Here is a 15,794-nt window from a genome sequence, read left to right as displayed (position 1 = left end):
ATGCAGGAGAAAACATGCCACACTGGCCCCGACTGCACCATGGAGACGTCATCCTGTCAACCTGTCATTGGAAAATGACTCTAAAAGCCCCTGCGGTGAAGGAAGAGCATGAGGTGTTTATTTGGGCAATTCAAGCAGACAGGACTCGAGGGCCAGCGCCGGCCTGCCTTTGATGCTTGGGCTTCCTCAGCAAGCTGGGCAGGGTTTTCAGATTGCTCTTTTCAAACTAAACACCCCAGCAGGAACAGGGGACTCCGGGAGAACTGGCAATTGTTCTGGGGCCTGTGGGGTGGCTGTCCTAGTTGCGGAGGGGAGGGAGGGAATCAGGTTGCCAGCAGGCGGCACACGGGTTAACTCTTCACACGCCGATCCAGACCACGCAGGTCTAGGGCTGAGATTTGCGGGAAACCAGCATCCCTCTTGCCCCCAGGCCCTGCGCAGGTCCCAGGTCAGTCTTGTGGCCACCAGGCCACCTCATTCATGAGATGGGCTGGACCCCTCTTCTGCCCCAACAAGCCTGCAGTCACCCATTCCGTGTCCTGACATCAGCTCTGCGTGGGCAGCAATGATCCTTCCAGAGGAACAGAGATGGCCCCTCTGGCCAGACAGGGGTCTTTAATGAATATTGCTGCTGCTTATGATCACAAATGAGATTTCACCTATGAACCTGCATTTCCAGAAAAACGGGTGGATGGGATATAGCTGGGCTCACGCCAGGCAGCGGCTGCCCCATCCCCAGCCCTCAGCCAGGCCCCCAAACCGCACTCCAACACTGGCTAGACATCCCCAGGCACCCCGGCAGAAGAGGTGAAGTGCTGGTCCCAGGGGCCCCCGATGCACACACCCCTCCCCTCAGGGAGGAATTCCTAATTCCCATCCCAGCTCTGCCACCTACGAGCTCTCGGACTCTGGACAAATGATCTGACCCCGCAGCCATTTCCTCACCTGTAAGACGGGGAGGTGCACGGCCCCACTTCATTGGGAGCTGTGAGAATTCAGGAACACGAGCCGGCCTCTGCTACCCAAACAAAAGCGGTGCCGCCGAGGGCTGACACTGCTCTCTGCTCTATCATCACTGAGACACACACACGGCTGCGAACCATAAACTTTTATTAACGGAAAATGGAATGCCTCGTTAACAGAAACCTTGTTTTACAAATGGCAGAACAAGAACACATTTATTAAAAAAAAAGAAAAAAAAAGTGGGTTCACATTGTATTAAGCTACAACACGGTGGCAGGATTTGTTTCTGTTTCTTAAAAGACTCCACAAGTTCAAGGTAACTCTGGCTAAGAGACTCGACAGTACGTCTGCCTGCCTACCAGGACACGCGGGGTGGGTGGGCTCTAGTAGCGGCGGGTGAAGTGGGGGTATGGGTGGGGGGCGGGGGGCGGGCCTCTGCTGCCCCGGTCCTGGCCGGCCACTCCTCCACCCTCGAGGCCTCCGGAGGGCACCACGTGAGCATGGGCGTGCCCGCCATGTGCAAAGCCGCCTCGCCTAGGAACAAAGGCACACGTTTGGCCCCAGAAGCACCTGTGTTCTCACTGTGTCACGTTGCAGCATAGGGCTCTGTGGCCTTTAGAGCCCCTTGGCTTTTTCCAGGTGAGGAAAATCATAACCACGGGTTGCATTCCGGGGAAGAGCATTAGCTGCATAAGTTGCCAAGAGCTGCTTTGGGGGTTTGTTCTCAAAGCATTCGACCCCGAAAGTGGATCAAGCATGCAAAAAGGGAGAGGAAGTGAGAACTGGGAACAAATCAATTTTATCCGCGGACAGTACTTCTTACCCCGATATTCCACCCCGACTTGCCACATGCCCTGGCCCCGAGGGCCCAGACAGGCCCCTCTCACCACCTGGAAGAGAAGAAAGAGTCTGCAAACACTCCCTTCTTGGAAGCCCTGGAAAAGCTGGCCCTCTGGAGCATGCTGGGACTGTGGCTGTCCCTCCACAGGAGGCCCTCCCGACCCGCAGGCATGAGTGAACCCATACCTTGCCACCGCAAGTGCTCCCGGCCCGCCGTGCCCGCGTCCACTGTGCCCGGCCAGGCGCGCTCCTGATGCTCCTCCAGCCTCTGGCTGTGCTCCGCCCAGTCACGGCCACCCCTTTGCCAAAACGAAAGGCAGATACACAATGGTCCCACTGTGCCTCTAATGTGAGGCTGTGACATGGGGGCTCTGGGGGCTCATGCCCCACTGTCAAGGGTTTCTGAGAGAAGTGGGCAAAGAAGGGCAACAGACACTTCCCCAAAGATACACACTCGGCCAGTAAGCACACGAGTAGGTGTTCAGCACAGCTACCGTCACAACCACCTCACCCTCATTAGGACGGCTATTATCTAAAAGACAAGGATGAGTGTTGGTGAAGGTGTGCAGAAACAGGGATTCTCACACTGGGCTGGTGGGAATGTAAAAGGGTGCAGCCTCGTTGGAGAACAGTGTAGTGGCTCCTTAAAAGCTTAAACACAGAGCGACCTTATGACCCAGAGATTCCACTCCGAGGTGTCTAACCAAGAGACCGGTAAACATGCGTTTACACGAAAACTCGTACACCAATGTTCGTAGCAGCATGATTCCGTAACAGCCCCGAAGTGGAAACCACCAAGTGTCCATCAACTAATGAATGGATAAACAAAACGTGGTCCATCCACATACTGGAATATTAATCAGCCTTGAAAAGGAATGAAGCCCTGACACTACAACAAGGATGCACCTTGAGAACACAATGCTCAGTGAGCGAAGCCAGACATAAAAGGCAACACAACACACTGTGTGATTCCAACTCATGTGAAACATCCAGAACAGGCAAATCCACAGGGAAAGAAAGTGGGTTAGTGGTTGCCAGGGGGATGGGGAGTGACTGCTAATGGGGGTTTCTTTTGGGGGTGATGGAAATGCTCTGAAATGGATTGTGGTGATGGATGCACAACTCCATGAGTTAACTGAAAGCCATCAAATTGCACACTTTAAATGAGTGAACTGCACAGCATGTGAATTGTATCTCAAAAAAGCTGTTTAAAAACGGTTTCAGACAGAAACCCTGGGAGATGAAAATCCAAACACGGTACCCACGTGCAGGTGCCAACAGCCCCTGGAGGCCTACAGGAAAGCCTCCCGGCCCCAGGCTGGGTGTGGAAGGACGAGGGCACTGCCCGCCGGTGACCACCACTCGAGGCCCAGGACCAGGAAGCCAGCAGACCCCCCACACCTGTCTGCAAGGGTGAGTGCACCTCGCTGCGTGCAACGCCTGTCTCAGGTGACAGCCCCCCAGTCACATGGTGACGCTGCACAGCGCAGCCTGTTGTCAGTGCAGGAGCTCGCCCGTTTAAATTTAACGCAAATAGGACTAAACGACATGAAAGGACCCAGTGCTAAGTAGGTCGCTCAGGAAAGAACACTCTCATCTGTCACACTGGCACTCCAGTCTTTGATCAACACCCGAAAACCCACCCAGAGGTGCAGTAGAAACTTGTGGTAGCCGTGACACCGGTCTTACAAACACCTGAAGACAACTTCGGGGCTGGGGTGGGGTAAAGCTTCTCTACTACTGATGGGGACAAGCCTTAGACGGCTTCAGGGCTGCTGCCTTCAGCAGGCAGGGCTCACACAGGGCCAGGAGGGGCTGTTCCAGGCGACCTGGCAGGTACACACGCCCGGTTCACTTTCAGAGAAGCCAACCCGTCACCCGGCGAGGACAGTGATGCCCAGCCCCTCTGTGGCCTGCCCGCTAACCTGGGGGGAGGAGGCAGCCCCCGGCCCTCGCTCATCCTCTTGTCGGAACCGTAGCCACCCCAGCCATCTCGGGAATCGCGGCCATGGCGCTCTGGTGGTCCTCCGTGGCCGTGGCGGTCGTCTGAGTAGTGCTGGAAGGCACAAGAGGGACAGGGCGACTCCAGTCACATGGCTCCCAGACAAGCTCGCGGCAGGCCTACCTTCTGGGTCTCGGCAACCTGCAGACCCTGCCTCAGCGTGTTGGGGTGTGGCTCAGCACCCCAGCCACCCACGAGGACCTGCCCAGGCCCCTTCGGACACTTCCTGACCCCCTCCTTGAGAACCCAGAGCGCCGCTAAAGCTCCATCACTGGTGCCACATGAAGGGCCAGCAGCGGGCCCTCCCACCTAGGAGCATGGAGAGCCCCATGCTTCAGGGTCCACTGAGAAGAGTCACTCAGACCCGCCTTCCCTGAAGAGTCAGGGCACCTGCTCCTTGCTGGAGACAGGAGGGCCCTCCCCACACCCCTAGGGCAGGCCAGTGCCCTCAGAGCCCTCTCTGCTCATAGTACTGTGGAGGCCTGGAGGCAAGTACTGAAGGCAGGAACGGCTTAGTACCCCTGGCCAACAAAGTCAGTGCTCAGGAAGCCAGCACAGCTGGGGAGCAAGAGAGAATACAGCACTCTCTCAAAACCCACACCCCTGTTTTAAAAAGCCATGATTCTGATGCCATCCCCCACCTTTCTCGTGGAGGCCTCCTCTCTTCTCTGAGCTGACACCCTAGGCAGCTCTCACAGGGAACCTGCAGACTATCAGACACGGGGACCCATCCCAGTACCCGACACAGAGGAATGCCCCAAAACATGACCTAAATGACCCCCTACCAGGCCGCTAACCCCCCGCTGGGGCATCCCACAGTGCCTAGACGCGAAGGCACTCCAAACACATAGGCAACCAAGTATCTCTTCAATTAGTTTCTACTGAATAAAACGAAAAACAAGCCCTACCTATTTAAAAAACACAGACTCCAGACTCAAGACTTCCCTAGTGGCGGAGTGGTTAAGAATCTGCCTAACGCATGGGACACGGGTTCGGGCCCTGGTCCGGGAAGATCCCACATGCCGCGGAGCAACTAAGCCTGTGTGCCACAACTACTGAGCCTGCGTTCTAGAGCCTGCGAGCCACAGCTACTGAGCCCATGCACCATAACTACTGAAGCCCACACGCCTAGAGCCCATGCTCCACAACAAGAGAAGCCACCACAATGAGAAGCCTGTGCACCGCAATGAAGAGTAGCCCCCGCTACTTTGCAGCAATAAAAACGCAATGCAGACAAAAAATAAAATTAATTAATTAAATAAATAAATACAAAACGCAGACTCACTAATCATTTCTGTGCACATCTACTCACCGGCCAGAACTGACATCTCCACGCCCCGCCCACCCCACAGAAGCAGGCACGCCCCTGGCCTGCTATCTGGCTTTTACTCACCTGCCCATCTCGCTCTCCCATCACTGACCTTGAACCTTCCCTCCTGCAAAAAAGAAACGTCTCATTCCAAAGGCAGCTGATGGCTCTACACAACACTGCTGCAGACCACACAGAAGAGGTCCACAATTGGAGTATTTATCCCCTTTTACCACATGAGAACTGTAATTTACTGGCCTGAAAAAAAACTGCCTCGCAGCTTTCTCTGGGAGTAGGAGTGAAGTGGGATCCTAAGAAGGTGGGAACGAAGGTTTTACTGAACTAAAATCCCTTAGAGGGGTCTCAGAAGTAGAGACCCACACCATGAAGCTAATGCCTATAATTTTATCTGTGGCCTGATGACAAGTCAGATAATAAGAAAGCCTCGGCAGGTCCCTAACCTCTAGTCTGACCCAACACACGACTCACGCCACATCTGAAACCAATTCCAGCCATAATTAATTAAACGAGCGGCTTCTCAGCCTGTCTTTCCCTGCTTTTCCTTCCCAGAGCTGATTAGCGGAGAAACTGGCTCAAGGATATGCAGCTCAGGGAAGCATGATGAGAAACCTAAAGAGAGAATTCTTAAACTGGAAAAATCAAGGGCTGCTTTTCTAAAAAACGAAATACAGTCTTCATTAAAAAGGCACTGGCAAAAAAAATAACCCACCCAGACCCTCGAAACACAAAGCAGGCCTAACAGGACCTCTGCCACGTTCTGCAGTCAGCTCTCTTCATGTGGGCTGGCACGACCCCATGCCAGTCAGTGACCCCTGCAGATGGCTCAGGCGAGTCACAGCCTTTCTCTAAACTGCTTTCTCATCTGTGTGAACAAGGAGGCAGGGCCACACCCTCCTCAAAGCCCCGTGCTCCAGAGCAGCTTGTGCCGGTGGGAGGGACAGGGAGGAAGTGTGGCCGTGGAGACACCCCAGGGAGCTGTGAAACCCAGAGCCCGAGGCCACCCCCAAGAGAGCTGAGCACAGGGGAAGCCAAGGTTCAGGTCCTGCCCAGGGCCCGTCTGTCCTAAGAGGACAGTGCATGAAACGTGCTCCGAGGTGCCTTCCCCCTAGACAAAGCCAGGATGCCGTACATGACCACCGATCCCAACGTCCTGCTCAAGGTCTGTTTCTAAATGCCATGTGTGACGGGGTCAGAGGCACCCACTAAGAACCTCACGAGTGCACCAGACATTAAGAGAACAGATGGAGACGGATCCCTGCTGTAGAAGTGGGGCGGGGCACTGACCTGTCGGCCACGTGCTCCTGGTACTGGCCCCGGTCACGGTGGTCAAAGTCATGGAAACGGTGATCGGGCCGAGGGAAGTCTGGGCGGTATCTGTCCTCCATGGCCATGCGCTTTCCCTCTGGCCAATAGGCATCATCTCGCCTGTTTTTTTATTTTAAAAAGAATGCAAATTTCATTTATGAAAGAGAATGAGGGTAAAAAGAAAGAGGGCAGAAGTGGGGAGGGGAGCTCTCGCTCCAGACCCAGTATCATTTAAAATGTCCCGCAGGGCTAATCTCTAAACATTCAATCATTATCGCTTTGATTTGATAAATTAAAATCCCCCAAACTGCCAAAAGGCATACTGGCATTCTCATCTGACAATCCTGAAAAAAGAACTGCTGTGAGCTAATTGTGTCACAAGGCTGTTAATACCTTGATCCCCACATGAGCTCAGATGCAAGTGCAATGAAATCTTTGATTCTCCTGGAATGAGGTTCCGAGTCACCACGTTCTCACCTCCTCGTCTGCTATGCTAACCTGAACCTCCCTCTGAGCTTCTGCAGAAACGAAGGGAATTAGATCGGGTGATGGCAAACTACATACAACTCGGGATGGTAGCCAATTATCTTCTTCCTGATTTTTACCAGAAAATTAGGCTCACGGGTGGTGGGGTGATGGGTGACCGTCAATTAAGCCGCTCAGAGAAGCTGGAGAGCAATAAACCTACTTTCTGAGTAGGAAGGCAATCTCCTTTTCCACAGCACCCAACTCTGTGCCTCTCCCTCTAGGAGGACACAAGAGCCTGGCGGAGATGGCAGTGAATGTGGCATAACGCATGCTTGGTTGTCTCCTACCCACTAGACAGTGGTCATGCTCTACCAGGAACCACAGTGCGAATAACGGGACGGCCTAGGTGAAAGCATCACAAACCCTTCGGCAAGTGGCAACAATCAAGATTCTCTGGAGAATAACTCGGGTGGGGAAAAAACGCTGCACTGGCCACAGAGGTGGCAGCAAGGAGCCCTGCCCAAGCGTCCAGAGGCCCAGATTCTGTCTGAAACACCTCCGACTCCCTACGCTGAGGTGGACAGGAGCGGGGTGGCTCTCTCAATGTCAAGGTAAGCGCCCCGTCCCCCTGCCCCGGGCCAGGGGCCGTACCGCCCGACGTCGTAGGGCCTCCTGAGCACCGACCGCCGCTCCTGCTCGTAGCGCAGCTGCTCCTGCTGGTGCCGCAGCTCCTCGCGCTCCCGCTGGATGCGCTCCTGCTCCTTCCGGCGCTCCCGCTCCACGCGCTCGCGCTCCCGTTCCAGCCGCTCCCGTTCCAGCCGCTCCCGCTCTAATCGCTGCCGCTGGCGCTCGAGCTGCAGGCGCTCGCGCTGCAGCCGAGCCTTCTCCTTCCCCTCGTGGAGGGCGTCGAGGCGCTGCTCCCTCTCACGCTGCTCACGCTCTCTGGGGGAACACAGGAAGGCCGCCCTGACGTCCCGACGTGGTGGCACCCGGTCATCAAGACGTCGTCCTCCGAAGGAGCCTGGAACCTTCCAGCTCCCGATAGGAATTGGCTCACCCCGGGCCTGGCTGCCCCCCGCCAGCTACTAGGCGGCAGGCACTACCCGGCTCCCTAAGCTGCTCGATCGGCCAGAAACCCCAATCTCCACACTTCCCCTTTCTCCAAACAGCAAAGCTGGGGTGAGCTGGGAGGGAGGGGGTGATGACGAGCAGACACAGAGCCTCAGGTCCAGACCAGGAGGACTTGGCTCAAAGAGCACCAAAACAAAGCCATAGCTAAATAAAGGTCAGGAAAGTAAGAAAAGCAAAGGATAATTGCTACTCTGAAACTGCTGGGCACAGAGAAAACCCTGGAGTCACGGATGATAGTAGCTTTCCCTGAAGAGGGACAATCAACACTGTTTTTTTGTTACCCCTCCCCTCTACAAGGCTGTATTTTTAATGAGCACGTCATTTTGAAGAGACCTAAGAAGGTGTGGGGACAGGAGAAGGCCAGTCACCAGCGAAGGGGACAAGGTCTCATTTATCAGCCACTGCACACCGGGAGCTGAGCGGGGACTGAGGAACCCTGTCCTGCTCTCTTCACACCCTCCCATGGTGCCTGGGAAGGGTCCAAACCAAGGGCAAGCCAGCTGGAAGCAAAACATCTCCAAATAGATCAAGAAACTTTTACTTGCTAAACCCCATATGCAGAGGCTGAAATCACACTGTTTTGGAAAAGCAAACTGGAGAAGTTTCTACATGATGTGCTTCAGCTCAAGAAAGTTTCTCAAACACTGCAGCATCACAACTTCACTGGGTAATGTTTGAGGGAAAATGACGAGGGAGCTCTAGACAACCTGGTGTGAAATGGCAGAAAGCGAGAATGGAAATGACAGGCCTGCTTCAACAAACCATCTCCTCGGCAAAGGGGCACAGAATTGCTGTGGGACCGCTGCTGCCTGAAAACGCCACGAAACGCAGCCGTCTCAGGAGCGAAGATGTGAATCACAGCTCTAACAGGCCAGCCTTCCTGGGCTGCCATGTTGATCTAATTCACGTGGAAGGGTTTGGCAGCGAAAACTGAGGCCTCAACCCTGGAGAGCCTTCTACCTAAAGCCACACGCAGCGTGGGCCTGCTTGCTACCTGGTCCAGGGTGCAACTTCAGCCAGAGGAGATGCTGCTGAGCAGAAACGGGCTCTGATGAAATGTCACGGGACTACCATGGGCCAGTGTGAATGCCCCCGCCTTTCGGTCTCAGAGGAAACACACTAGGAGGCCAGTGAGCCACAGCCACACAGGCGACTCGCTTGGGAGGAAGAGCAATCCTCCCAAGAGGAGACCACGGACCCGCCGGCCTCACTCGGCCCCCACTCACCGCCGCCTCTCTGTCTCTCGGATTTCCCGTTCCCGCTGCCTCTGGCGCTCTCGTTCCCTTTGCTCTTTGATTTTGTCAAAGGACAAGATGTCTCTCTTCTCTTTGCTTTCCGATTTGCGATCCTGACTCTTTGAGCTCTGTTTACCAAAATTGGTTTATTAATGTTAGGAAAATGCTGACAACAGATGCACGACGCAAGTGGAGTATGCACATCTGGACTAGACTAAGATCCTTCAATCCCATGTGGTTTACAGGGAGGCCCCAGCACAGGCTGCCTCACACCGCCATCTGAGTTATGCTGCTAGAGTCTTGCTTTCAAAGGGCATTAATGGAAGAGAAGAGGTGGGGTGAAACCTCAGCAGTTTTTCTGCAGCAGCAGAGCCAAGGCTCTGCATTATCTAAAGCAAAACGAGGCTCCCCAGAGGCACGGGGCACGTGCACTCGATGCCCGCAGCAACCCCTTCGTTCACTGGGAAAGCTGTGGAAGCAGCTGTCTAGACAGACAGCTGGAGGAGGGGCTGCGTTTTTCACTTCTCAGCTATTGGCTCAGGCCTCAGGCAGGTGGCCTCAAAACAGAGCAAGCCAAAGGCAGTTGAATGTAAAACAGCACTGCCAGTAAGGTAGAAAGTACCAGTGGGCAACTTCTATGCTCTTCCATTTCTGGGAGGAGGCAGGAAACACTGACAGCCAATACCCATTTCTGAGGCTGTCAAAGGCTGGGACTCCCAAACGGGCCACAAGCAGACTCTCCCAGTAGCTCAGAACCCAGGGCCTCCTGCAGACCCGCCAACTCAGAATCTCCAGGGAAGGGGGGCCTGGGAGATATTATTAAAAAGCTCCTCAGCTTATTTTCTTAATTTGCTCACTAAGGGGCAAAAACATCAATGAAAGACAAAGCAATCCAAAAGAAAGATAGGCAAAGGAGGGGGACACAGAGGACACCCTCATTACAGGGACAGATCTGCAACCCGAAACATCGCCATTACCCTCAAGATGGGCAGAGTTGAGAGTATGATCACATACACTGCAGGCTGGAGTGAGGAAGGGCAAATGCCCTATGTTCCGAGGTACGGATGTGATCTTCTGGGGAGGCCAGCATGGCAATGGAGGTGCCGAATCCGACTCCAAGTTCACAGCCTAGCCTCGGCCACTTCCTAGCGGCCCAGCACACGCTACACACTCAGTGAACCTAAGTATCCTCCATAACCTTGCTGAAGGGCACTCTGATCGTATCTACCACAACGAACAACGTCCTGGCGGCTTTGGACCAGCACTGCCAAGAGGCGTGCACGCAAATGTTGCACTGCAGCCATTTTCAATAGGGGATGTGGAAACAGCCAAGTGTCCGTCACCAGGGGACTGGTTAAAAATGATCAAGGTGCATCCATAAGCTGAATGATACAAGCTTTACAAAGAAAAGTACACACACCACCACCTGGATGGATTTCAGGGACATCACGCTGAGGGAAAAGGCCCATCTCAAGGTCACGGTTGCATGATTCCATTTATACACTTCCTCACAACGACAACATGCTGGTGATGTAAGACAGGTTAGAGGTTTCCCAGCACTGGGGATGGGCTGGTGGGCTGGGTGTGACAATAAAGGGATACCAAGGAGGAGGTCTTTGTGCTGATGGACTAGTTCTGCATCTGGATTGTGGTGAAGGGACACAAATCTACACGGGTGACAAAATGTCCTAGCACTGTTCACACCCCCTATGCCACCCTCCTGGCTCTGCGACTGTGCTACACAGTTACACGAGATGGAACCACTGGATGAAACCAGGTGACGGGTTCCTGGGCCTCAATTTCCTGTGAATCTGTAATTATTTCACATTAAAAAAAAATTTTTTTTAAGTAGAAAAAGCAGAACTGTATGTCTCAATACACAAAGCTCTCCAAGACATCACATACAAAGAGGTGTACAGCGGCAAGTTATGGGAAGACGCTTTCCCCATGGTGTTTGAGTGCAGACACGTGTGCCACATGTGTAATGCCCTTTGAGAGGAGCCCATGCAGAGCACAGGCTTCTGCTTCGCTTATCTTGTATCTTTCTATACTACGTGTATGTTCTAATCAGGCCTGCGCTATTACTTACTTTTTTAACATCAGAGTTATTTGGGTGGTAAAATTATAGGCCTTTTTGGGTTTTCTTCTCTAGATTTCTCTGTATTTTATGATTTTCCTATAGCCCAGAGGAAAAACAGCATTAGGAACTGCTACTTTATGGAACCCAAATGTTCATTTCAAAATTAAGTCTCAAGACCACAAGTGTTCTTGGATGAATACTGTTAGCTCTGCACTCACTAACACAGCACTACTCTCCTCATTAGCCTTTTAGTTAGAACCTTCAGCTGGATGCAGAGGGTTTTGTTTTCCAGAGTAGAAGAAGCAAAATGGACAAGCAACTAGCTTGTCCAGCAGCATGGACCACAGAAGCAATGGAGCTCATTCTCTGATAACATGGGAGACAGTTTTAGGGTGGACTCTACTTTTCTTTTTGGTTAATTTAATAGGAGACTAGAAAAACTAAAGAAAATAAATAAAGTACTATTAGATTAACCAAAGAGTAGAACCTGCCTTCCAACTTGACAAGCCCTGGGTCTTGCCCATTCCATCCAATTTGTGAATCAATTCTCCTTCTAGAAAACAGTATAACCTATAACCTAACAGGACTGGCAAAGGGTCAACACATTTATGGGGAGCAAACACAGTTAAGTATTGTTTTGAAGTAAGTTTCAGAACCTAGTTCGTGCCTGTACGTATACTCTAAATAGTTAATACACCTTTTGAGTTCTTTTTCTTTTCCTTTTTTTTTTTTTTTTTTTTTGCGGTATGCAGGCCTCTCACTGCTGTGGCCTCCCCCACTGCGGAGCACAGGCTCCGGACGCGCAGGCCCAGCGGCCATGGCTCACGGGCCCAGCCGTTCCGCGGCATATGGGATCCTCCCAGACCGGGGCACGAACCCGTATCCCCTGCATCGGCAGGTGGACTCTCAACCACTGCGCCACCAGGGAGGCCCTTGAGTTCTTTTTCTTAACATTTCAAAGGTGAAACAACGTTGTTCTCATACCGCAAATCAGAGTGGTTGTTAAACCACCATCAGAACCAGCCCGACTTGAGGGCAGAAGCTATACTTACTCTCTCCTTTGACCTGCTTGTGGTTTTCACACTAATGACAGGCTCCCCTTTTGATTTATCCATCACGACTGTTCGTTCCATGCCTCTGCTTCCTTCAGGAGAAAACACAGCCACTTATGAAATCATGCTGACCGCCCCCCCTCCTGACCGCAGGCAGCAGCCCCGCCAACCGGGGGCTCTGGACGTGCCCTCCAATGACTACTGGTAAGCTCTGGAGCCTCGGCGCCCCATCTCTCTCCCCTCTGTGACGTGAAGTCAGTGACGCCCACATGGCAACAGCGGGTCTGAGGTGGACAGGGCACCCCAACAGGCCTTTGCTCGTCTGGAATGAAGTGGCGTGATCTGTTCACACCTTACAGCGTAAACGGGAATTAAACTGCATTCTGCAACGAGGGCACAAACACGTCCCACACTCGGGCCTCCTTCACCCCCATGCTAAACCCCAGTGCTGCAGGGATCATGCACTTCGACGTGCATTCCTCCCACACGTTCTGGAGAGCTCTGCAGAACCCAGGCCCCTGTGCTGAGTCAGACACGGCCTGCCAACTCAGAGGGCCCCGCCAGACAGGTGGGCTCCCCTCATTCATCTACCGCAGTAAAGGCTTCCAAACTGATTTTCCCCTCAATGAAACAATAAGCAGGCTCTAACCACCGGAACAATTACTGATTTAGGGAGATTTACAATACTGAAGAACATTTTAAAAATACAGTGCTCTTGAGACTGCTGGTAAATTACTCCAAACACTTGAGATGTAACTTATAATGTGCCGTACCAAATTCCAAGGTTCCAGATGGTTGGGTTGTTTCTGTTTTAAGGGGGGTGGAGGGCGTGTGTGTGTGGGGGATTGCACTGGTTTCACTTTTCCCCACAAAACTTTCTGTGGAGTCTCATGCAAACCTGAAGGTGCATTGCACAATAAACTTTTATAATGGGTATAGATGCTCTGAGGTTTTAGTTTTCTCTACATTTTTTTCTTCTTCTTCTTTTTTTTTTTTTTTTTTACTATATCTGGTTTTAACATAAATGCAAGAAAAACTCGATGACATACTTGCAGAACTGCATGGAATCAGTCACAGGAACCAGGACACCTCGCTCTTGCAAATCCCACCTTCTATTCTACCGGAGACTCAGGAAAAGCCAACACCCAGGTCACTGAGCCACCAATAAACACAGATCCCGACCAGAAAAACTACAGATTTCTGATGTTGCGGAGAAACCCCTTTTGGCCGTTTCATCACCGGAGGCTCTGTCCTCTAAGAGCTTCCTGCACACAGCACAGCAAAAGGCACTGAGCCTGCTGGGCCCTCACTCCATGCAACCCACCTGCCGCCCTCGCCACCTCTTCCCTTCTCGTGAACACTCCACAGACTCTCATCACCTGATCTGGTGACTCGGGACCGATTGGCTGCTCCTGGTTTCAGCTCATCTTCATCTTTTTCTTCCTTTTTAATGTTTTCAGGTTTTCTTTCCTCCTTCTTCTCCATCTTCTCTTCCTTCTTAATTACAGTTCTGTTTAGAAACATGGTGATCACACTTGAGGTCCTGAGATTCTCACAGGAGTAGCTCACACTCAGACTTCCACACAAAACAAACCCGCCCGCTGCCAGTTGAAGGGAAAAAATTATTCGAAAACTGTGGTAATGATAATACCCCCTTTAGATACAGCCCCTTCCCACTTAAGTTACCTACCACATCTAAAAACATGCCGGATGAAACTACAGGCTCGTGGGGTGTCTTCCCAAAATGCCAGATGTACCAGTGCGTAAACAGGCCCAGAAGCAGACATGAGAAACACTCCAATTATACAGGAAAGCTTGTTAAAAACTAACTTCAAATGTTTCATCTTGTATGTGTGGAATATTACTTTTAAATTTTATAGGGAAAAACACTTTTTCCAAAAAGCAGAGTATAAAACAGAATGGAGGTACAGTACAAGGAGGGGCAGTGCCTGCTGCAGGAAGCCCTGGACACCCCACCCGGACCACCCCCCCACCACACCTGGTAATTTCTGCACGCTTTGGGGGAGGCAAAATGGCATGTGAAGTGCCAGCAAATATGGAAACTGCTGGTGCCATTTCAACTGAAGGCAGTTTCATGCTAAGCAGTCAAACAAATCGTCGCTGCCATTCAAACGTGTCCCCACATTCCCTACTGCTGTTTGTCCCCGGCAGTTAAACTCCACACTTAAAAAATGCCCATTGCGTGCCAGGGTCCAGGATGGAAAAGCCAGGCCCTATGGGGTCCGCTAACAAGCACCACCTGCCCTCTCCTCCCACCACCCAGGCAGAGCTCGGGATGCCCAAGGAAACCTCTCCCAGATGCCCCTCAGCTCACACTTCCTCCCTCCTAAACTTCCACAGCATGAAGCTTTAAAACTGTATTTAGGGCTTCCCTGGTGGCGCAGTAGTTGACAGAGTCCGCCTGCCGATGCAGGGGACAGGGGTTCGTGCCCCGGTCTGGGAGGATCCCACATGCCGCGGAGCGGCTGGGCCCGTGAGCCATGGTCACTGAGCCTGCGCTCCACAACGGGAGAGGCCACAGCGGTGAGAGGCCCGCGTACCACAAAAAAAAAAAAAAAAAAAAAAAAAACAACTTTATTTTGAGAAATATTCAATTTCAAAATGAAATAAAATAATAACTGATGGTGTCTATCAGAACTGAAAACTGTAAATGTTTGTAACATACTGCTTTCCCTTTACAACAGAAGACACTCTAGATACAGCCACCCCTGTGACAGTCTCCATCCCTGTGACAGCCACCACCAGTGCCTTTACTGTCAATCATGTGGATCCACCTCTCCTGGCTTCACTTGCATATTCCCGTAACCATGACGCCCTACAGTGATGCTCTAGGTTTCTGAAGACTGACACAGCGGGATGGTCCTCGTGTGCTGCTCTACAATGCCTTTCACTGCATGCCCTGCCGGTTGGGCTGTGTGGACACAGGCACAGATCTGGGTCCTTTCGACTGCTGCACCACAGCCCACTGTTATTTCCCGGTTCTCTTCTGACAGATTAGAGACTGCTTCTGCTCACTACCTGACTGCAAATAAACCCTAGGAACCATCTCTGACGTGCCTTTTCCACTGTTCCGGGGCAGCACCCTCTCCCTCCCAGTAGCCTTACAAAATGTCTTGAAGGGAGACCCTTCCTACTTGTTCTGGACTCACACGGCACCTCCTAGACACAAATGGACTTCTTGATAACACTAATTAAGTTAAAAACCAATTTCTTTCTTTTTTTTTTTTTTGCTGTGCCACGCAGCTTATGGGATCTTAATTCCCCAACCAGGGTTTCAGCCTGGGCCCTCGGCAGTGAAAGCACAGAGTCCTAACCACTAGACTGCCAGGGAATTCCCTAAAAAGCAATTTCTAAAAAATATATATGT

General features: G+C 52.1%; 1 protein-coding gene across 1 annotated transcript in view; it reads right to left on the bottom strand.

Annotated features, from left to right (window-relative positions):
* Positions 1-1,093: 1,093 nt before the first annotated feature.
* The window catches only part of SAFB2 (scaffold attachment factor B2), a 34,865-nt gene continuing 20,164 nt past the window's right edge, over positions 1,094-15,794 (bottom strand). The window contains exons 12-21 of the mRNA XM_060094370.1: positions 13,786-13,916; positions 12,407-12,498; positions 9,266-9,402; positions 7,560-7,850; positions 6,420-6,560; positions 5,199-5,241; positions 3,729-3,859; positions 1,990-2,102; positions 1,787-1,853; positions 1,094-1,497 (exon numbers count right to left, since the gene is read on the bottom strand). Coding sequence (XP_059950353.1) covers positions 1,347-1,497; positions 1,787-1,853; positions 1,990-2,102; positions 3,729-3,859; positions 5,199-5,241; positions 6,420-6,560; positions 7,560-7,850; positions 9,266-9,402; positions 12,407-12,498; positions 13,786-13,916 — 1,297 coding nt within the window. The 3' untranslated portion in view covers positions 1,094-1,346. The remainder of the gene's footprint in view (positions 1,498-1,786; positions 1,854-1,989; positions 2,103-3,728; positions 3,860-5,198; positions 5,242-6,419; positions 6,561-7,559; positions 7,851-9,265; positions 9,403-12,406; positions 12,499-13,785; positions 13,917-15,794) is intronic.

Source organism: Mesoplodon densirostris, chromosome 3 (assembly GCF_025265405.1).
Source record: "Mesoplodon densirostris isolate mMesDen1 chromosome 3, mMesDen1 primary haplotype, whole genome shotgun sequence".
Classification (NCBI taxonomy): Eukaryota; Metazoa; Chordata; class Mammalia; order Artiodactyla; family Ziphiidae; genus Mesoplodon; species Mesoplodon densirostris.
The sequence above is the reverse complement of the archived record's forward strand: the minus strand, read 5'-3'. Positions and strand labels throughout refer to the sequence as shown.